This window comes from Symphalangus syndactylus, chromosome 23 (assembly GCF_028878055.3).
Source record: "Symphalangus syndactylus isolate Jambi chromosome 23, NHGRI_mSymSyn1-v2.1_pri, whole genome shotgun sequence".
In the NCBI taxonomy this organism is placed as follows: domain Eukaryota; kingdom Metazoa; phylum Chordata; class Mammalia; order Primates; family Hylobatidae; genus Symphalangus; species Symphalangus syndactylus.
In genome coordinates, this window is record NC_072445.2 from 54,145,417 (window position 1) to 54,169,538 (window position 24,122).

General features: G+C 40.1%; 1 protein-coding gene across 1 annotated transcript; it reads left to right on the forward strand.

Annotated features, from left to right (window-relative positions):
• Positions 1 to 130: 130 nt before the first annotated feature.
• On the forward strand, positions 131 to 24,122 carry LOC129473222 (zinc finger protein 282-like). Its single transcript, XM_055263497.2, has 3 exons — positions 131 to 358; positions 7,036 to 7,150; positions 20,684 to 24,122. Exons 1-3 carry the CDS (start codon positions 131 to 133, stop codon positions 20,830 to 20,832), a joined length of 492 nt encoding a protein of 163 aa, XP_055119472.2. The 3' UTR covers positions 20,833 to 24,122.

The window sequence follows — 24,122 nt, forward strand, 5'->3', positions numbered from 1 at the left end:
GAGCCGGGAGCCCGCGAGCGCCCCAGTCCGGGCCGGCGCCCCCACCAGCACCCGCGGCAGGAGCCGAGGAGCCGCGGCAGGCGCTGCCCCGAGCCGGGAGTGAACGGCTGCGCGGCTGCTGGGAGGGTGAATGAAGCCAGGAGGAGGGGAAGGAGGAGGAGGAGGCGGCGGCGGCGGAGGAGGCGCTGCGGGGATTGGGATGCGCCCTGGAGCCCCACTGCTCGTTCACTCTGGGCCGGGCCGGAGACTCTGCCACTCCCGGGGGCGCCGCCGCCGCCGCCTCCTACGTGGTTCCAGTGCTGCGCGCAGGCCGGTCCCGCAGGGGGCAGGGAAGGGGGCCGGACGGGCGGAGCGAGAGGTGAGGCGGTGTCGGAGCGCGGCGTGAGTGTGAGTGAGTGTGTGTGTGTGAGTGTGTGTGTGTATTTGTGTGTGCGCGCGCGCGCCGGGCGGGGGGCGAGGGCCGTCGCGACGCGGAGGGCCCTTCCTTGGCTACTTGGCTGACTCTGCAGCGCCCCGACCCCTCTTCAGCCCCCAGCCTTCAGGCTGCCTTCTTAAACTCCGTGGCTTGTGCTTTCATTTTATTTCAGACCACGTAGGGGGCTGACTGAAAGGGATGAAACAATTCAGGTTTTCTAGGGAGATTGAGCAAGAACCTTAGTGGGGGGTGGAAGTAGGGTGGTGATCGAGACTCTGCCAGAAAACAAAACAAAACAAAACAAAAATCAGTTTCTAAGGACGGCGGGGGTTCGGTTCGAGCCGGTGGCTGCTCTGTTTTGTTTTGCTTTCTTGGTATATAATCCTACAGATAAAAGGGTAATATAAATATTTGAGAAGAGGGAAATTGCTGAAGAGTAGTAAGGAAAAAAAAAAAAAAGCCAGTCGGAAGAAGCTGGTTATATAATGCGCGATGTGGCTAACAAGAAAGGCAAGCTATTTTTATTTTGTTTACCGTATGCTGTGCAGTAGGGACTCCTCCAAACTGGTTCTGTCCCCGAAGAGATTCTCAGCTTCCCTGTGAGATCCACAGGATACAATTAGCAAAATTAGAAGACCCTATTACACCCACAGAATAAAAACTAATGCCTTACAGTGGCTTTCTCCCTGCACATCCTGTCGTGCATGCACGGGAATGTGTGTATGCAAATAAGTTCTCCTTTGGCAATCTAGTAGTCACATCTCAATGACATTTGTGTTTTATAATGCAGGCTGTTTTTAATATTTAAACATCATTGTTATATATTGCACACAGCAGTGGGTAGTTACTTGGTGGTTATTTTTAGGCATAGCTAGTTACTTTTTCAACAGTGTTAGCTAAGACATTTCTGTTTGGGTTTTTTAGGAGGCTGCAGTTCCTAGAAGCCCCCGTTAAGCCCACCCTTCGGTTTATTTGGTGGGTAAAGGTAGTTTGACACTTGAGCTTTTTTTTGGAATGAAGCTTATGCCTGAGGAAACCACCAGAGAGAAGAGAAAATCCTGCACAGGAACTCTTGGAAAGGGATTGCACCATAACGGCTAGCGCTGTGGCATTTAATTTGCTCTGATTGCCCTCTCACTGTGCATGCATCAGTCAATATTTTAGCAGCTCCGCAAATAAATGGACTTGAATGCCATCTTCTACATAAAGCAGAGGTTGAAGGGCTCCCCTGAACCTCCCGGCTGCCTGTCAGTGGTGTAGGTTTTCGGTGCCCTTACTCCAGCCCTGATCACTCATGTAATTAGATCAGGCTGCCATGGCAACAGACAGTGTTCCTCGTCCATTCAGGTGGGTTTGTCTTGTGCCTGAACTACTCCAAGTGTTTTATGCACAGCATTTATGCTGCCCAAGCCAGACGAGAGACTCCACTATTTCAATTGCATCTTCTTTCAGTCATTTGGATGGGAGACACTGAATGAGGCTTCTAGCTACTCAACTTTTATAAAGGAGACCAACAAGCTCTTCTTCCTAGGTGCAGTATGTAAATGCATCTCCCCAGACAGTGAAAGGAGCCTGACAATCCTGCTGGTGTTTATTGTGAACAGATCAACAAGTATTTGGTACTTGTTAGAAACCTTTCAGAGCTCACTAAAGCAACATTCCTTTTGCAGTCTGGTGCCTTTGGCCTTGCAGTCACTTAACCCTTTCAAGTGTGAAGAGCGTTCATCATTTGGAACCTACATTGCCCATAGCAATGGCTGGATTTCTAAAGGGTTTACTCAGGGGAATAACTTATTTGGAAAATATATTCCCATTGTCACATTTTAAAACTTGACAGCCATCATAACAAAAACTGGTACTGACAGTAGGCAGACGTTCTGAATGTATTCATTCTTAATTTGGATCTATCAGCTGTGATTTGAATGATCTTTGGTAGTAAGTTAAAAGGATTTTTTTTCCTTAGCTAAGTGAGAGACGATAGAGGCCTATAGCTAGAGGACTGATAATGCATGGTGCTTTTGCACAATAAACATGTGCTTTATTTTAGGATGTAATTTAGTGAGCAGTTAGCAGTATTCTAGTCTTTGCATTAGGGCACCACTGATGAAGCTGGCTAAGCAAAGAGAAATAATATTATGGCAAAAAGGAAGAAAGGAAAAGTTGCTTTAGTTGCTGAAGCTCTGTGCTGCTCAGGCAATCCAACTAAGCAGGGCAGGGGGTGGGGGTGGGGAGTATTTTCATAACCCTGGTATTCAAAAGAAAAGATAATTGAGAATATATCTTGATTTAGTTGTGACTGCCAGTCAGTTTACAATTTTATGGCCAACATAGCTAAACTGGTAAATTTTTTCCCCCAGGGCTAGGATTTGAGAGAGCTACTCAACGATTCACAGAGGGTGTATGAGTTTTTACCGTTTTGTGAGTTTATGTGGTTGGTAAATTCATTGTGGCCTGGTCAGATGAAGCATTGCTGTAGTTAAAATGAGCTGTTATTTCTTCTAGGTACTCAACTTTTATAAGGTGGTAAATAGATGGGAAGCAAGGATGTCAATATTACACAATGCCTTGGAGGTCCTGGATTCTATTTTGCAACATATAGAAAAATGCTTTACTTGCAGTAAAATGTGAACATATATTTTTCAGTGCACAAATAAATTCATGTGAAAATAAGTATAAAAAATGTACTTGGTGGGAACCACCAAAGGCAATATTTTTACTTGTGGATTTCATTTTAAGAGGGTTTGGTAAACAGAAGTGATACTTTGTCAAAAATGTTACAACTAGACTTCCGGACTTCTGAATTGTCTTTTACACTTAGAGGAAGATTAAACAAAAACTCTTTAGCCACAAGATTACATTGAGAAAACTCAAATGCCTGTAAATTTCAACATACCTAAGTCAGTTGCCTAGGAGTCCTGGGAAAGGCCAGTGCTGAGATTATTGAAATATTAGTAAACATTACTATGACTCCTGTTTTTGTTGTCATAGAGTCCAAGGACTCACATTTCTTTTAAATAATGTTGTGCCTTTATTGTTTTTTCATTCTGAAATGTCAGGTGGATTTTACTTTTTTGCACATACCTTGAATGACAGTTTCTGATGACTAACACTGTAACACTCATTTTGTTTCTTATTAAAAATTAAGCAATAAACATATTTTACTAAAATTCTGAAACTCACTTAAGTAGGTAAATGTGGGAGTGAATGTTAATTCTTTAAACTGTAGTTACCTGAAAATAACACAAAGGATCTGAACAGCTTAAATACTTGCATCGGTAAAGTGACATAGTGCAGTAAGACAGGCTGTTATTTTTAAGGGAGAGATAGATTATTTGACTTTCCTTGCTCTGTATTTTCAGAGTAATTCAGTAGTTCGAATGATTGGTTTCTGTGAGAGATTTAGATCTGTGCAGCTTAATTGCTTCAAATGACAGATTTAGTTCCGGTCATACTTCCAAGGTTATCAGAAGCGGACCCTCCTTATTTTGATAAAAGCATTGAAAGCAATAAATTGTAGAAATGGTAATAGAAATAATAATTTCTGTTTTAGGACCTTACATATAGGACTTCTTTTTCTAAGATAAGAATTTTTAGTCATCAATTATGTTCACATTTTATTTTCATGTAATTTAGTTTAATAAATTTACTCATTCAAAAAATTTTTAAGAAGTTTTACAGAATTTTTAAAATGTTGGCTGAAAGAGCCGTAATTACATTGAGATTTTTAAAAATATATAAATGCTTAAAATTACAGAAGTAATAAAAAGAATGGTTTTAGACAAATCTTATGGAAAAGTTTTTTATTTTTTTCTTCTTTTATAATTATGTTTATGGATATGTGTCTTTGTAAGTGTAGTAATATATTTTATAACGCTCATAATTTGAACTTTCAGGCTAATGTACTATAAATATTTGTATTATGCATTACTACCATCTGAAATGTACCAAAACACGTTTAGAAAGAACAATTATGGACAAAAAAGCAACAAGCATTATATTTTGTTTGACATATTTCATGTTAGCAGAAATGTTTCATTGATTTTTCTGTAACTTTTAATGCATCCCATTTGTGGAATAATGAAAATGTAATGATAATTGCCACAATGTAAGCAAAAATTGTATCCTACCTGAAAATTACTTTTCAGAAAATTCATGGTAGTGTACTCAGAATTTGAGACTTAAGAGGGCAGAGATTTCCCCGATTGTGGTGTTTTGATTTGAGCTAAGAGGAACTCTTTTTTTTTTTTTTTCCACTTAGGTGCCCTTTAACATGACAAGTTTTGAATGAGTTAGGTAGCAGAAGTTTTTCGTGACAATTATTGTAGCTACTAACCTATAGCATCTATCCTTCTAACGTTCAAAGAAAATATATTTTTCTGTCACTCTGTGTGGCAAACTTTATTTTCTTGTGCCCTTAATTTTGGCCCCCTCTCTCACATTATCTCCTGATGTTTACTGACCTTTACATCAGTTTTGTTTAGGCTGTATTTCTTGTTAATCTTCCACTATTAATAGTATTGTATTATGTTGCTCTGCTGGGTTTTAAAAATATTGAGTATTCCATTTTTGGTGTATATCACTGTATAAAATGTCCTATAAATTATTTTCTTGTATATTATTTTGTAAGTTTTTGCAGTGAATACATGCTGCCTTGCTTATATTCTTTCCTTTTTCCCTCTGATGGAATACAAGTTATGTAAACTCTCTTTATTATCCTAACTAGTGCAGCAACACAAACACTTTTGAAATAAGAAAGCATACTCATGCAAGAGTAAAGTAATCTTTTATGGCATGTACATCATGTTTGACTCTCCTCTGTGCTTCGGCAAACTAGGAGGAGGTTGTAACTTGGACTCTATAAAACCTTATCTGCCAGGTGATATGTAAACAGGATTGTGTGCACACACATTGTCATACAGGCAAACACTCTCCCAACTGGTGAGCTCATAAAAAGCACTGTCTGCAAATTTATGGTACCTGCACCTCGTTTGAGAATCAAGTATTTTGATGCTTAATTTGAGATGAAATCATGATCCTCCCTCCCTGCTTCCTCATCCTTAAAGAAGTACTAAGATTAAATAGAATTTTGTAAACTTCTACTTAACTTGGCCATTATTTATATTTGTAACTCAACAGGCTTCTTGGTGGAGGGACTGAGCCTTCTAAAGATTTTAAAGACGTTATAGTGTAGAACAGCTTACCTTCCTTCTCTGTAGACACAGATCACACGTGGGGAAACCAAGGACTACAAGAATTACTTCTTTTGCATATCAGTCCCCGGCGTGCAATCAATGCTTAAATAAATGCTTGGTGAATGGATTAGTTAGAAGTAAGAATATTTTGGCTACTGTTCATTACTTTGAAAAGTGCTGGAAAGAAGTGGAAGTTATTTTCCTTTCCAGCTGGGCTGTGCTCTTAAAAATAGTGAGTGTGTATGGATGAAAATAATCATGACTACCAAGATGTGTTGCCATGTACCCAAGGATAATTGGCTCACTTACCTGTTTACGGATTATTCACATTGGAGATCATATTCATAGCTCCAGAATAGTTTCTTTCTGACATCCAATATAAACCTGGGCCTCCTCCTTCCTACTGTTACCTGGCGTGAGCTTAGGAAACCCAAACTAAATTTAAAATCAGCCTAAGCAAATGTGCAGATCAGCTCCAGTAATGAAAGACTGAAAATCAGTCCAGCATTCACTAGTTCGGGGATGATTTCATAGTAACCCTGCTACTGATTTTTTTTTAATTTTTTTTTCTGTTTAATGTGGATAATTGGGAATTACCAGTATTTAAGAATACAATTTTAATGGATAGGGCTAAAAAATACATTAGCAGATGAAGTCCTCAACTTCTTCCATTTCTATGCATAGGTTTTACCTCACAAAAACTACTACAAGCACCAAGCTCCCTGATGGAAAGGTATATGGAAGATTCATTCATTCTTTCTTTCATTCATCCATTCACACATTCACTCATTCATCATACAATGGAAAATTTTTACTTAACCATGTGCAAGGAATTGTGGCAAAATGAAAATGAGATATACATTCAGTATTTAAATAATTTAAAGTTTAGCGGAAAGTTTAGTGAATATAAATGCACACTTTACACTTTTTTTCTGCATTTTATCCTTTATTCCATTGGACTGGTATGCTAGTATCTGTGCGCTTTCATGATTGTCTTTCAAGTTGCATGTTGATAGATAATACATGCCACATTAAAATTAGGCTTTGGCTCAATTACTATTCAATCCATGCCCATTTTCACCTGATACTCCTTGTAGTTACCAGCATGTGTTTATCAGATGATTGGCTAGAATCACTGGAGAAAAGAATGACAGCGGCTGGCTCAAATGGGGAGACCATCCTCTTAATTTGATGGAAGGGATGACCTTTTTGTATGTTGGCCTCCCTCTGAGCCTTGTTGAGTAAAACCAGACCTGCCTTTTGAGCTGGCTGGGATCTGTATTATTCTCATACAACAGAATACCGAATGTGATGTTCTTAAAATTTGTATTTCGGTGCATAGACACTTAAGGTGGACTTATTTTTTAAAGCAGTTTATTCTGTTTTTCGTTTTGGATTTCCTCTCCTGCACTCCCTGGACCATTGCAGGAGCATCGCGCATCCAGTCACCAGTGTGGTCCATTCAAGCTGCAGATTTGTTTGTCATCCTTGTACAACAATCTCCTCCTCCACTGCCACTACAGGGAAGTGCATCACATGTCAGGTGAGAGTTTTGCGATGCTCTCTGTTTTCCATCTGAGGATAAAGTCCTGACCTGGAAAATTGCCTCCTAGCCATGCTCCCTTACTTCGTTGGCTGTTGAATATCATTTTCTTTGCAAACTCTATTTGGGCTTAGTGTGGGAAGTTGAGAAATTGCCAAAATTGTTTTTTAAACTTGGATTAAAGTATCTATCTATTTGGTTTAATCTATATGTTCATGAAGACGTTCATTTGACTTTGTGATGATTGATAATTGCCAATTGGGGCTTGGACCTATCATTTTAATTGTCAGTTTTCCTTAATACGATTAAGAATGCTATGCTACCAGATATCTTAAGTTACAGTTTTTACATTTTAGATTACTGTTGTAGTATAATATATGCGTAGCAAAACAGAGACCTATTTGTTTAGGGGAACCAGTATTTGTTGAATCTTGAATTTCTTTGTGTCTGTTTGGATTTTACAACTTCCTGATTTTCCCACGTACAGTAAGTTTTTCTGGCCTGGAGAGTCATGCAGACACAGGGTGTATGCAATGGTGATGACTCATGGTTCTCTGTTGAAGAAAGGGCCAGAGGATATTGCCTCAAATTAAATCAGGAAAGAAAAAGAGGTTTGCTAGAACTTGGGGCAGTAAGGGCTTGGGAACAGAAGGGTTTGAGTGTATGTAGCCAAGGGAGATTGTGAAATAGAAAATAGGGGGTCAATTTCTATTTGCCTTGGAAATGGACCTGCTTGAAACTGTGAAGACAGACTAGATTAGAGGTTCCCAAGCCTGGCTAGGCAACAGAATCACCTGGAGAGCTTAAAAAAATAGAATTTGGGGCTCCACCCTAGACTTGCTGAATCAGAATGTTCCCTGCTGGAATCACTGATCTGTCTAGGCACTGATGCTCCACAGGTTTGGGAAGCCCTGGGTCGGCCGGTCTTCCAGCAGCTCTTCCTAAGTTACGTTCTGTAGACTTAGTTGGGGAGAAGCTCATTCTACTTTTAGCAAATCTCCCATTTGAAAATTTGAATTTTCAAAACTCATTTTTCAAAAGGTGGATGGATATTTGCTTTATAAAAGGTTCATTTAAACAATGATTGACCAGATTTCTTTGAAGAAAGAGCTGCCTCTTTACATTAAGAGCCAATTTTTAAGTTACATATAAATTCTCTGGCATCTTAGATAAGAGCATGGAGCTCCGTAATCAACCCATCTGGACTTAAGATCTGGAGCTGCCACTGTGACCTTGAGTAGTCCTATGTCCCTTCAATGCCTCAGTTTATTCGTGTATAAGATGAAGGTAATATTAGAACTTTCTTATAGGGCTGCTGTGAGGATGGAGTAAAATAGTAGATACACCGTGGGTAGAATAGTACCTGGTGTGTGGTTTGTATCTTTTAACAGATGCTATCAAGTAACTTATCCCTCAACAGGTTGATTGTTATGGTCATGTTTTATGATGGTTGCTCCTGAACCATACATGACTAGCAATATGTAAATATACCTGGACCTTGGTCTTTGGACCCACCCTGTAGACATTTATGGCTCTGCAAAGCCAAGGAGCTTTTTGTTTGTTTTTGCTGAATTTTAAATTCTGAATTTATCCCAACTCTCTGACTGATGGGATGCATGTGTGGTTTTTTTTTCTTAGATTGTTGTAAAATGAACTGATGAATTGCATGCATAAATGTGGTTATTTGTGGTCTGAGTAAAAATAAACAAAAACCTGAGTGACTGAAGTATTATGCCTCAGGAAAAATAGCCAAAAAAGTCCCAGTGGGGGACAAGGTGGAGGAGGGAAGAGTCATCACAAACACGATATTCTTGTAAAATGTGGAACTGGATTCCTTACATTTTATTGGCTGTGGATTAGAGAGGTGTTCTTTAAGTGGAAATGTAACCTAAAGTTACATGCAAAGGTAAGCCTCTTAAGATCTACAAGTGTCAGCTGAATGAAAAAGGTAGGATGGGCCAGGCACAGTGGCTCAGGCCTTTAATCCCAGCACTTTGGGAGGCTGAGGTGGGTGAATCACTTGAGGTCAGGAGTTCGAGACCAGCCTGGCCAACATGATGAAACCCTGTCTCTACTAAAAGTATAAAATTTAGCCAGGCATTGTGGCAGGTGCCTGTAATCCCAGCTACTTGGGACGCTGAGGCAGGAGAATCGCTTGAATCCTGGAGGCAGAGGTTGCCATGAGCCCAGGTCGCGCCACTGCACTCTAGCCTGGGCAACAGAGTGAGACTCCATCTCAAAAAAAAAAAAAAAAAAAGAAAAGAAAAGAAAAGGAAAGGGTAGAGTGTCTTACTGCTACTTTATCTCTTAGGGATGATACTCATTTTAACAGTTATGTGCTAGGCTGAAAATCCTCACATTTAGATCTTTGGGGAAATAGTTTAATTGCAGATGGGTTGAGTACACGTGCATTTTTTTAACCTGTGGTGTTGAAAGGGAGTTATTTGTGATAACAGAAATATCTCAAGAATTTTATTGTGAAAAAACAGGCAGCAAAAAGTCATATCTCTTGGTCAATATGGGCAGCTTATTGAGAAGAGACCTAGGTTTTTGTAGTATATTAGGCAAGTTTAAGTGTCTTATGAATACTAAAATACTGACAAAGTAGCGTGAAGTCACCTTGAATTTTAAGCGCTGACATTTTCTATGATTGCATTTAAAGAAAGCTTATAAGCATTATCTAAACATTTTGCATCAATAATGGCCTCATTACAGTCCTCACGATTGATGGCTCAACGTAGGCAGAAAAATAGTATCATTCATGTTGTACTCTGTTACATTCATTCAGTTTTTTTCTTAAACCTACATTATAGTTCTTTCTGGTTCTAGTTATTTTATAAATATGATACAGCTATAGCAAGTTATGACCTAACTTGTTCACAGTCACTATTTATGTAAAGAAATGATTCATTCATTTATTCATTGTGAATTTTTTTTAAAACTACTGCATGGTGCTGTGGGAATGGAAGTGAATAAGAGCTACCGGAAGGCAGTTATTTTCTTCATGGTCAGGCAGGGGAAAGAAGAAACTCTCTGAAATAATGAATACAAATAGAATGGGGTTCTAACAGTGTTCTAACAGTGAAGGAATTCAGAAGAGTGATGCTGAGTAGGAGTGATCAGGAAAGACTTTGAGGAGGAGGGATCACTTGAGTTGAGCTCTGCCGGCTAGATTGAATTTCTGTGGGAAGAGATGGATGGAGCATGAGGAAGGCCATGTGTGTGTCTGGGACATAACAAGCCAGTGCACGGTATGTAACTGACCAGGACATTTTGACTGAAGCCTAGATGCTGGTGGACATCTGAATTTCTGGATTCGAGCAGACAGTGGAGAGTGTGGGAATAAAACTGCTGAGAGGTCGAGTCGGAAGATAAATTTGCAGGAGTGCTTGGCCTAAAAGTGATCTTTGAAATTGGGTTCTTGGGCCTGGCAAAAAGTTTGAGACACAGGAAGGGGATGACTGAATTCAGGGATGATGTCATCTGGTGTAGAATGTGTAGAGAGAAGGTAAGAGGCAGCGGAGAGTAGCTTGAACATTGATGTGGCACGGCCTTCGTCTGCCTTCTTTTCATGATCTGGGGTGAAGGAGGCTGGGTGGCTGGAGGAGTTGGGTGATGTATGCGTGGGCCATAAGGACTTTTCTGCAGCTCAGGCACCTCAGAAACTCAGTGCTGAACTACAGCTCAATGAAATCTTGTCAAAACCTTTCTTCCTTTAAGACCTTTAAAAAAATAGGAACTTGAGCTAATTTTAGCTAAATCTAACGTGTGTGTGTATAAAAATGAATGCTGTGTTTGAAATTCAGCGTATGCGGTATCTCTTTAAACAAATGATCCTTCTATTTTCCTCTAAACAGTTTTATTAAGATTTTCAGTGAAGCCCTGTACATCTTAACAACAATTCCAGCATTTCTTTGATCTTTTCTACCGTTGATTCATTCATCTCATGTGATATGCGTAAATCACAATGTGCCATCTACTTGACTCTGTAGCAATTGTTCATTTGGGGCAATTCATTTACTGTACTTTGATAAACCACATTAATATGGGTGTGTTTTGTAACTTTAGAGGATTCCCTGGAGGCTTTCTGCAGACTCTTGAAAATGTGAGATGTGCGTGTTTTTGTGCGTGCGTGTGTACTGTATATACCTGGCTACTAGACACAGCTCTTTGAACAATTTGGCTTCCCATTTATACTTTATAGAAAATAAAGAGATATGGAATTGGTGAATCTTGGCTCTGGGGAGAAAGTTAGTCTAAGACTTCTTGATGTAAAGTGAAAGAGAAGGCTGGAGATGATGTTATGATGATGTTAGTGAGCAGTCTGTTTTAATGTAATGAGAGAAAATTTGAGGATTAAGTTGTGTTTTTTTTCGTCCTGAGTTATTAGGATGGGCTCTCTTTGTAGCCCAAAAGGGCTCAGAATAAAAGCAGTGACTTATTTAACTTTCATCAAAGACAAGAAGGTTAAGACAGGAACAAGAGGGATGGAGCAAACAACTCCAGGGGCAGATCGTTCTTGTCTGCAATCATTTAATGAGCATCTAATGTATGAGAGGCATTATGCCAACAAGGCCCTCTAGGGAATATGGAGATGATCAATAGTGCACATTTACTATTCTGCATATTAACTTATTGAATCCTCATTACAGTCCTCTGAGGTAGGCATCATTATTTTCTCCATCGCACAGGCGAAGAAACTGTGGCACAGAGAGGGTGAATAATTTCTCCAAGGTTGCCCAGCTGTTAAGTGATAGAATCATGCTTGGATCCCAGTCTACACTCTCAGCCCTATTCCTTAAGCCCTGTCCTTAAGAAGCTTACAGTCGAGTGCATAAGGCAGGGCATGGCTTGGAATAATATTTAAAGAGCCATGCCACAGGTACAAGACACAGTCTAGGAAGTCAGGATCAAGGAAGGGTCCTTCCTTGGAGCCTTCTCTTTTGATGCCTGCCTGTCTGTTCAGTCACATATGAGCTTTCTGATACAGGCTGTCCCATGCAGGCTTTGTGGTGTTTTCTCCCTTTCTTTCACTCTTACTCATATCTCCTTGAGATTCCTACGCATTTTCAGTAATTATTAATTGAAGAAAATGATAACAGTGGCAATTTGCTTATCCATTTCAGGGATTGGCTTAAGGTGGTTCCAAATGTTATTCGGCATCAAGAGTCTCAGCGAGATGATGAACTTTTGACTCTTAAAAGAACTTCACTGGGTCATCACTCAGCTTGCAAGATTTGGCAGATATGAACTATTTATCTCTCCAGTGTGATAGGTGGTGGTGTGGCGGCGAACGCAAGCTCTAAGAATAAAACGTGCAGCGAAAGGAGGTCACGCTTTAGTCAGGGTGGCCATAAGGAAGCTTAGAACTCCCATCCCCTCTGCCCCTGCCTCGCCCAGTCTCATTTTCTCTCCTTCACTAGAACAGTGAATGAATCTGAGCTCATTCATGTCAAGATGATAGAGAAGAAAGATCATTTTTCTCTTAGCTGGCTTAGGGAAGGCCAGATTGTCTTTCTTACACTGAGTGAAAAATTACTGAGGACTTTTGTTTTTTTTTTTTGGTGTTCAAAGGCAACATCTCTTGCTTTTACAGACCCACGGAAATCGAGAAGAGGATGCAAGATTTACTATTCGTGCCCTAGCCTGGCAGCTTCAGCCTACATCACAGCTGTAATCATATGTGGTGCATTTTTATTTACAGATTAGTAGGCTCTGACTCTGACATATGACTAACCGGGAAGCTCCTCCCTGTAACAGTTGTATGTCATCTGCTTCAGAGAACTAATTGCTTGGCAATTCCCCTTTGGTAATTCCCTCTTTATTTTCTGATGAGTTACTTAACAGCGATGGGCTTGTTGAGCAGAGCGTGGAGTTTAATGTGTGCTCCAGAAACTCCACTGTAAGCCTGGGGGATATGTTTTTCGAGTTCTGTTTAGCTTTACTGAAGGAACACTGAAACCATTATATGGCCTGTTAATATTTCACTCAATATCAGATTAAACACCGAGCAGCGTGCAGTTTTCCAAAAGAAATCAAAACCAGGCTTCTTTTAAAAATGTGCCCCTGTGCATTAGAAAATTATTAAAAAGGAATTTAATATGTATAGAATGTTTAATGCTCTTTTGAAAATATGGTTTAAAATGGAGTAGTCTTCCAGGACCCTACAGAGTGAGTATGGTGTGCTGTTGGACTGGTAGTTCGGAGGCTCCGTTTCTGTTGCTTGCCCTGCAACAGGATGACTTGTGCTACTCACTCTACCTTGCTGGGTCTCAGTTTTCCTGTCTCTAAAACACAAGGAGGTTGAAAGAAATGATCTCTCGGGACTCTTCTATCTCTGACATCGTACAACTCCATGAATAGATTTTATTGGTCCCGGCTCCCCCAAGACCTTTGCTTCTGTCAAACATCATTTGCTGTTGTTTGACTTTGTTAGATTTTGTATTTAATTAGAATTTATATGTTAGCTATTATTATGTCATTATTTATAGAGTAAGTCATAAGCGGTGCCTAAAATCATTTATCAACCCATCTATATTAGTTTCGTACCTGAATACTTCCTCTGCTCCTTTTTACTGTTCTTGCTACCATGTCCCAAACAACATCCATTTCTGGAGGTGGAATGCAGTATAACTGGAAAGAATCTTTCAGCTGATTGTGGGATTATTTTTTGCAAGAGGGGTGCAGAAGCTCTGCTTTTCTAAGCAGTAATATCAAGGGCCATATTCTGCTTTTAATTTGCAAGTAGAAATCGTTTTGATGTCATTTGGTTTTACCTGCAGGTGCAGGTTTTAGTCTCTAGGTAATTCCTTTTCTCTTCTGCATCAACTTTCCCAATTAGTGTGTGCAGCACTGCCTTGTCTTTTTGGTTAATTCATAAGCAGTTCATACAGATGCCTCTTGATTCATTGCAATTATTAATAGTTTCTTTAGGCAGCTAGTGCAAATAGAAAAGGTGACATTTGAGAGGGTTTGTTGTTTTAATTTATTTGTTTCATCGACAGAGAGGGAGGGTGAAAATGAGGGCTTTGAAGTCACGGAGACTGAGGCTTGAATCCTTCTGGCTCTGGCTCCTGGCTTTGTGGTCCAGGTCACATTTCTTAAATCTGTGATTCTCAATTTCCTCATCTGTTAAATGGGGATGATAATACCACCTAACTCACAGAATCACTGGAAAGATTAAATGTGCACTCACTCACTAGATGTTGCTTATGTTAGTATCTCAATAACTAATAAAAACAAAGACAGACAGATACACACACACACACACACACACACACACACACACGGAAGGCATAGCATTTAAGAGCTGAATAAAAAAAGCAAGAACAAAGGAAAGTGCTGCGTTTGAGGTATAGTCAGGGTAGGAGGAGCTTCTCAGAGCAGCCAGTCTTAGTAGGCAGAGTTTGAATCTCAAAAGGACCTTTGAAATTTGGGAAGGACTAAGCACCCTCCACTAACCTGGCAGTGATGTTTTCCCCAGGTAGCTCTGCTCCACAGAAAAGAGTGTTTACTACACATGACTGATAAAAATACCATGTTTTTAAACATGTATTGCCCAAACCTTACAATAATAAAGGAAAGCCAATAAAAGCAAAAGTTCCCTTTGATTCCACCATTCCAGTCCATAAATCAAGTTCATTTTTATGTGTTGTTTTTTAGTTCTTGATGATGGAACTTACATCTTTTTTTCAGTTTTCCGTTTCCCATTTAGCGTAAACATTCTTAGTAACTTCAGCGATACAGTTCTCATTTGCAAGAATCACATAACATTCTATCAGGTTGTTTTATCTTAATTTTTAAGTTCCCTATCATTTTTGGACATTCGAGTTGTTTCTAATTATTTACTGTTGTAAAGCCACAGTGAATATCTTTGCACACAAGTATTTACCGAGGACACACTCACATCAGAAGGCTCATTACTAAGTTAGAGGGAGTTTGCTCTGAATTGCTTTCTAAAAGGCTGTACCAATTTACATTGTTACTAATGATACAAGAATGTCTCTAGCTTCAATCTTAATAATTGTGGGACTTACTATTTTTTGGCTAATTTAATAGGCTCTTTGGTTTTAAAGTTTTCATTCCTTTGATCCCTCTCAGAGATGGAACATTTCCATCTGTGTTTATTTACTAATTGTTCTTTTTACAATTAGCAAATGGAAGTCTTGATGTTTTCTAATCTATGTATATGAGCTCTTTATGTGTTCCAGATATTAATCCATTTAAAAAGTCATATTTGCTACAGCTACTTCCCTAGTCCAGTGTCCTTTCATTTCAGTGATGATGCTTTTTGTTGTACAACGGTTCAAGGTTTTTTTTGTTGTTGTTGTTGTTGTTGTTGTTGAGACGGAGTCTTGCTCTGTTGCCCAGGCTGGAGTGCAGTGGCGAGATCTCGGCTCACTGCAAGCTCCGCCTCCCAGGTTCACGCCATTCTCCTGCCTTAGCCTCCCTTGTAGCTGGGACTACAGGCACCTGCCACCACGCCTGGCTAATTTTTTGTATTTTTAGTAGAGACGGGGTTTCACCGTGCTAGCCAGGATGGTCTCGATCTCCTGACCTCGTGATCTGCCCGCCTCAGCTTCCCAAAGTGCTGGGATTACAGGCGTGAGCCACCGTGCCCGGCCACGGTTCAAGTTTTTATATGATCAGCCTCTCTTTTCTTCTACTTGTACCCAGGGCCAACCTGGAAGGAATAAATGAGATTACCACAGCTCAAATTCTGCACCAGGCTGGCGAGTGGTCCACTGGATGGCTTTGCTGGGAATAGCTCTTTCTTTCTTCTGCTCACTTTTCCCCTTGGGAACTGTTTCCTGTCGAAGTCCCAGTCTTTCTATTTCCAAGGGCCCCTTTCCCCTTCTCCCACCTGCCCCTCACTCCTTGATGCTCACCCACCCTGTGCCGCTTTCCTGGCTGTGGCATCCTCTCTGCCCAGTTCTGTACCCTCTGTTGCTGACCTGTGTGTTTCTCAGGGAGCCCTGCTCTGGGAGCAGTGGGTAGAAACATGTCTGGCAGCCTCCCTCACTAGGGCCTAGAGAGATCAGTCAGGAATTTCAGGCCTGGCCAAAGTCTAACCATTATCCAGGTCTCTGGGGTCGGGGTCTTCACGTTCTCTGTCTTAAATTTCTGCTACATAGCAGGCTGCCCTGCTAAGGGATGGACTCCTTGGTATTGGTTTTCATCCATGTAGGAACCAGAGAGGCACGATGCTACCCTGATTCCTTTCTTGTTGTAGCTCTTCTCCGGAGATAGCTCTTCCAGTGGAAGATTGGGAACAGCTTCCTAGGGATTGAATTTTGAGGAAGGCTGGCCTCAAAGTCTGAGTTTTAGATGAGTGGCTCTGCTGAGCTGGGGTGGTTTGGCATATGATGTACCTCCTAAATGGCCTGTCTAGATGTATTATTGTTCTGGTCCAACGCATTTTTCCTCTTTGAAGACAAAGTGAACATTTGTTAGTATTTGAAATCTGCTGACATCTCTGTTTTTCTTAAGCCCCTTCCTGGGTTCTCATGGTCCTCAGGATAAAGTCTAGAATCCTTAGCCTGGCTCAGTAGGTTCTGAGGACCTTCCTTATCTCTCCAGCCTTATCACTCACATGTTGCCCTGTATTCGCCCCATGTCGGTCCCATCGCACTTCCTCCTTCAAGCGCCATACTCTGTTTTGTGTTCCAGCCTTTAGACATGTTGTTCCCGCTCCTTAGAACCCAGCTCCTCTCCCCGCACTGTCTGGCTACCTTTCCCTCATTCTTGAAATCTCAGCTTAGAGTCTCTTCCTCACGAGGCCCTTGGACTAGGGACTAGGTTATTTGCTACCTTTTCTGGGTTCCCATAGCACCCCATTCTTCCCCTTGTATAATACTTCACAACCTTTTTCCCGGCCCAGCGATAGGAGGGACTGCCCTCTTTCCAGTATGTGGCATCTAGTGAACGGGCAATACATACAGGCATTCCCCCTGTGATGTTTATGTTACAAATTGGATGTGATTCCATCTATTAATATGGACTGTGATGGATATAATTGTGGTCAGGAACCAGCATGGGGTCCTGTGAACCACAGTGGTGGAAAAAGCTATGGCACCTGTTTGTTCCACTGGCTTTGTGCTTTGTCCATCGCACAGTGAGTGAAAAGGTGACAAAAATATGTAAGAAGCCTGTGCTAAGGAGAAAGAAAGGTCCAATGATGAATTTTCTGGAATGAAAGCTATACGTAATAGAGTGCTGAATTCGCTCAGTCATATTTAAGTTTTATAGTACTGCACTTATAACCACACAAAACACTATTATTATTGAAATTCAATACAGGAAAAATGCTTTTGTTTTTGAATGTCTAAGACTGTCTTCCTCCTCACTGAAAAAAGTCCTACTGAATTTCGATTATATGAAGATTTTTAGAAATGCAGCTATTGTGTCGAAGGAATAAATGAATTTGAGGTTCACATTCTTAACATCTGTTTTCTGACTTTGATCAGTCTCTTTTAAGTGCTCTCATGGTCATACTCTGCAACTCAGGTGAAAGTTTCTAGTGAGATAGTTATCCCAAGGAGATACTTTTATCTGGAAGAGAGTAGTTCTGAAGTTCTAAGTGAGGTTGGTTAGTTAGATTTAGGTAAGGTACCACATGGAAAGGAGAACTGCTTAAAGGGGTAGGGTGACCGTGAAACCTTCTTCTGCAAACTCTGCTCATGAAGTATGAAACCAGTGGGGTAGGAGGTCCATCTAATCTTATCTGTGCCCTTTTGAGTTGGCCGGCCAGGTGACCATCCATCTCCTCTGGGTTGTAAATGACTTCATCTCGAAGTTGCACTGTTGTTGGTAGGTGAGGACACCTTCTCCAGGTGGAGGGAGTGCATTTGTGGTCGATGGTGTGAGCGACCATATGTTGGACCATATGTCAGAACCTGTTAAGAGATTCTGACAGGTATGGAAATGCCTCCCATTAGAAACTGAAGCCCTGGGTCCTTTGACCGCTGCAGCGCCCTCAGAGGAGAGTACCCTAAGGCCCTTTCAACCTTGCTCTGCCCTGGCAGGTTCCAAGTGGAGGCAGAAAGGACTCTGGATGAATTTTGTTTTGATTATTCTTCCCCTTTTCCAGGCTCTGTGTCCAGTTCACCTCTGGAGCTGCCTGGGTCACTGCAACCCAGACTAGAGAGAAGTATGACCCCAAATTGTGGCTTTTATTGGGAAACAGCCTTCATCTAAGGAACTGGGAAAGAATGTGTTCCCCAGCTGCTGCCTTTCTGGTGTCTGATCTGATACTTTTCAAAAGATAGCAGTTTTGTTTGGTTTGATTTGGATTTTGTTTTTTCTTTTGTAAGTGGTCATAGACCCATAAGACAAGTTTATTATTGTATTGACAGTAGAAAAAAATGACATGGTTATTTATTTAAAAATCTCCTTCCATACGACTTTGCTTTCTATTGAGTTTGAAGGAAATATGGTGATAGCATCTAAGCCCAAATTTCAGTGTTTTATTTTGGCTTTCCTGTTCTGTTTAAGCCTCTGTAACCCCTTGAACCTTTCTCTACTCTTTAGAAGGAACAAGTTGTATTTTTTTTCCATCTCAACATCATCCAAATGAACTGTACTATTTTAACAATCTGTGTAAACAGATATAAAAGGAGGAAGACTACTTTCTTTAATTTTCCTCCCAGCGAGCTGCAAAGCTGTTTCAATCATCCTAGTGATTAGGAAAATGTGAGTAATAAACAACATTAAAATGAAGAAACGTCTTTCTGAGTAGGACCTTGAAATGTGGGTCTCACCAGTAGTATATGAGCCTTCCTCAGACTAAACTCCATAACACAGTTCATATCATCTTTAAGTCCTGGAGGGAGGGTTTTTTAATACATGGAAATGACCAAACACTGCTGTTGGCTGTCCTGCTGTACAGAGGACATTCGGTGACCTGAAATCGCAAAGTTTTCTGTCTCTCTCTGAATGGTGCACTTAATTTAACTTTTTGCCCTGAAGTCTCAAGAAATGGCCTTTAAATAAATGTTTTTAAAACTTTCTCATTTTAAATGTCCAGGGTCTTCAGAGTATACTGGGAGGAAAGTCCTATGTTTCCTGTTTCTCTTATAGGACTAGTCAAAAGTACCCTTTCTCTTGATGGTATTCTGCAGTCTGAGCCTCTGATTTAGTAACTACAGCCTTTAAAACCACAGTTATCCAGACCATGTGCAGTGGTTAATGTGTCATGAGTCTGCCTCAGCTGATAATAGCACATCACAGAATTCAGAGTGCCTTAGATAAACTGTTTCAGTGGATAGTCATAATGACTCCTTGAGTAGAAAAGTATCCTCATTTTCTAGGGGAGAAAACAGAACCTACGAGGTTGGCTGATTTACTAGATTCCAGGGGTTAGAAATACATGTAGCCTGTGCTGTAACCCTGATTTTCTGACTTGTAGTTCAGCTCTCTTCTCCATCTCCTGTACAGCTAAGATACCCCAGAAATTATTTGCCTTTCTGAAGTTGTAGGATGAAAAGACATGTCTTTGCTTAATTGAGTTAGCCCACTAGAACAATATTGAGATGGAGCTGGAATGGTGAAGAAATGCGAGTCCAGTCCCTTGGATATGTGCAATTCCCAGTTACCCCTTGAAACAATGCTTCATTATAAATTTAGATGTTAGAGGCTGTGCACGGTGGCTCATGCCTCGAATCCCAGTGCTTTGGGAGGCCAAGGCAGTGGGATTGCCTGAGGCTAGGAGTTCAAGACCAGCCTGGGCCACAGAGTGAGACCCTGTCTCAAAAAAAAAAAAAAATTATATGTTAGATGTTTTTATAGTACCAGAGCCTAAACTTGATGGATAAACAGAGAATGATTTTCATTTTGCAGCCACTGCACCTTTAAAGTTGAGCTTTCTGAGGTGTATTTCCTTTCATGAACCCATGTCAGCAAGGTTGAAAACATCAGGAAATCAAATTGATCTCGTATATGGAATCTTGAAATTTGATGTCATCTGCTCTGAGAAGTCCTTGTGGATGGGAAGATTGTACAATCAGATCATTTCTCTGTGTAGATATCTGCTGTCTTTCTACTAGATGTTACAGAAGAGGTTAGAAGAAGCTCTTCCAGCCACCTGTGAATCAGCTTTATTCTGCTAGGCAAGAAGGAGCTGGTGCTGGACATTTGTATCTGCAAAAACCATGAGTTACTTCCCCAATAATTAAGTATCTACCGTTACAGCATCTAGTGGCTAATCTTTTAGTAAAATACACTGTCCATCTCTTGGTGCCAGATGCAATAACTATTATGAAGCCTTTTCTTTCTTTGCAGAAGTAGTTTGGTGGTGACCATATTGTTAGTTGCAGAAATACTCAGAATCGGATTCACATTTAGACTTGACGGAAACCAGATTTTATATCTGGAAACCTCATTAGTGAAACTGCAAACAAGACAAAGGCCATCTATCTCTCTCTTAGGTGTCCTCCTCAATCTCTTTACAGCTTTTCCCCCAGGAGTCAAGGAGATACAGCCTGGCGGGGACTTTTGCTTGGTGATGGAGTAGCTAAGAATGTTTCTCTCTAACAGGTCACAGAACAGAAAGTGCTGGTGGACATCTCCTCTTGCCCCAAGATCTTCGTTGGAAGTCCCCGGGACTTGGTGTCTTTGCCGTTCAAAGTGTTTATGAACTCGCCAGGAGGCACAATGTGTCACCATTTTATTCTGGGCCACCCTAAAGGATGACACCCAGCTTCAGAGACCTCCTCTTGGACGACAACCCTGAGAATCAATGTTTTAGCTGTCCCATAGTCTGACGTCTGTTTCTGACCGCTTTTGAGCTGGTGCAGGCTTAGTCATTAATGGCCAGGACGATGTTAAATGTTCTGCCTGATTGGCTTGCAGCTACACACCTTTTGTCATTTGCAGAGCAGCAACTCCCTCTTGAGCTCCTGGGGAGTCTTTACACAAATACACTAGAAAAAAGGCACCCATCCATTTTTTTCCATCTTGGCATTAGCTCACAGGCATAGTCCTGGGATGACCTGGAGTAGAGGCAGTGGAGGATAAATTCATCTTGCACAGACTTGTTTGTGCTAGTTCTAGCCTGTCTCTCGCCACAGATCTAGCTTTTAAATACTCAAGTGATTGGTTTTGTGTAGGAATGTGTGGATTGTTGGATTGGAAGAATTTTCTCCCTGAATTTCTAGTGTTTACATAAGCAGATATAAAAAAATTTTGATCACTGATTTAAATAGCAGGGCTTATTTTATAAAGTTATAGGTGCTTCAAGGTGGTACAGAATAAAAATGTCAGGGTTTTTTTTTTTTTTTTTAACAAGTCGTAACACAACCAAAATGTATATATTAATGTTTTGTCAGGAAAGGGTCAAAATGGAAAATTTGCAACAAAGACAAACTAGAATAGAACAAGTGCAAACAGAAGCTGACAAATATATGCCCCTCGTTGGGAGTTCAGCCCATGGAATGTTATGTAGGACAAAAGGAATGGAAGAGATATTTCAGTAACATTTTGTTCTCTGTCAAAAACCTTCTGAAATATAAATCTGCTGTGTATTGGAGAATGGATACAGCAATTGATTCAAGTTGAATAGCTTTCATTTAACTAGAATATCCCACAGAAAGCAGTTCTTGTTCTGACAACCATATTTTTGCTTTCTTTCACTTAAAGAAAATTGAATTCATGTTTACATATCTTATAGGGTTGTTTTATGGACAAAGACACAGGTCAAACCCCATCACAGTGGCTAGTGTTACAACAAATAGAAACATTTCTAAATGAAATAACATTTCTAAGCCAGGGCCAGTGCCTGCAGTAATAATACTAGGTTGGTATTATGAAGCCATTTGCAACTATAAATAATTCAGTCATAGATGTGCTTTTTTTAAAATCCTGGTTTTTTAAAATTCTAGTCTTTTGCCAATACACACACCCATACACATACTTCACCTATTTGCATAATAGAGGAGGAATATGAATATGTATATAATAAAGTCACTTTATTTTGGACTTTCTGAAACAGATTACCTTTTTTCTTCTCCTCATGATGGCTCCCTGAGTTGCTTCCAGTTGTTGAAATTCCATAATTACCCACAAATATGGATGTGCCCTTCTAAGGGTCTTGCCATGTCAACCAGCCCAGCTGAAAGCTAATAGCCAGTGTTAGCAGTTTAAGGAACTGAGCTTCACAATTGAGAGCTCCCAGCAAAGGAAGTTCTGTTTCTGTTCTCCATTTCTACTCTCCTCAAGGATAAATTAGGTGTTTATTGTTTTGTTTTGTTTTTTAAATTCCCAGATCATTCTGGCATTGGTCCTGGATTCGCTACAAATGTAATTTTTAGCAACATCTATTACTCCTGAAATATTTTGGCTCTTCGTGGCCTGTATGATTCAGTAGACTCTGAGGTTTTCCAAGTACATTAAGGACTTAAATACAGAATGTCTTAAAATTTTAGGGTTATTGATCAAGAGAAAGCTTCTCTAGGAATAAAGTTCTGTTAGGTTTTAGCCCTATTCTGCTTTCAAAATTCTTAACTGGATGCCTTCTATTTTGTTTTCTTTCTGTGTTTATAACTAATTTGCTACTTGGGTTTATTGTTTTCTTACTTAAAAACTACTTTTTTTTTTGTTTTGTAAATGCACAGCCCTTAAAAATATAAAACAGTTCCAAACAGTTCCAACCTGTTCATTGTTTATACCTTGACCATCTTTTCTGTCTTATTGCTGAACCATCGCTTCTCTTTCTACTTCTCTTCTGGGATTTCATCTTGCTCAGCTAAAATTCTAGTGTGTGATTCTGAATATTATGGCTTGAGTTTCCTGACCAACTTCTTGCATCTGAGTCCATTTCCTGTGCGTAAGGCTGCTGGCATTCCATTCACTGCCGCTGGTCAAAACTGAAACTTCTCCTGCTAATGAGATTAGGCCTTACAACACTATTAATTTCTTCCTCTCGATTTCTTGCTCCATTGTTATTTCTCAGAGATGAAAATCTATTTGTCATTATGAGATTCATTTTGGCATCACTTACTAAAGTTCCCTTGGATTTTTCTGTTCTTCATACACCCTACAGCTTCAAACTGCAACAGTCATCAACTGGTCTTTGACAAATTAGTTGTTTCTACACATGGTTTACAATATTACACTAGCTGTTTAAAAATAATTAAGCTTCTATCTGTGTTCTTTGCTGTGGGTCAGGAACTTTACTTCCTTTGCCATGCAACACAGAAGTTAATCACAAATGGGTCCTCTGAACCAAATAATTAAAAATAGAGCAAAGTTTCTGAACCAGGCGGTTGGCAGAAACGTCTGTACTTCCATCTGTGCATGGTTAGGAAAATATTTCATGATATTTAAATAGCATCAGCTTTGCTCTCTTTTGTGTGAGAGTGTGTCTGTGTGTCTATGCGTAATTCATTGCTTTGAAGGTTTGTTTGACTGTTAGATAATCGTATAAAAAAAGTTACTGGCAAGGAAACAGGAAAGCAAATCCAGGTGTTTTGTGCATACATTCTTTATTTACCAGTCTCTGTGAAGGAGCAATGATCTTGCTTTTGCTTTTCTCTCTAACTGAAAGTTTTTGCCTTGTTATGTGCTGCAGAAAACTAAATAACATTGCATTTTGACTTTGAAATCTTTATGTCTCTTGATTTTCCACTTACAAATAACCTTTGCCAATGGATTTGGGGAGCTGTTCTTACGTACCCGAAATGCTGATGAATCTATTTCAGTTTGAAGTGTGGCAGATTAGGAATTTCTGTTCTCTGGAAAGGGGATTTATGCCTGGAATATACATCAAATTCACAAACACTTTGCGATATACGTGCAGACACATGAGTGACTGGTTTTGACAGGAATTTAATCATTCAGTTGGATTTCCCTTTGTTCTTGTGAGTAATCAGTATCTCATAAAATATATTCAGTTTTGGCTAATTGTACAGCTATGATATAACTTTAAGTTTCTAAGATGTAAATTACTATGTGTTATAAAGATAATTCTCCTCTAGCA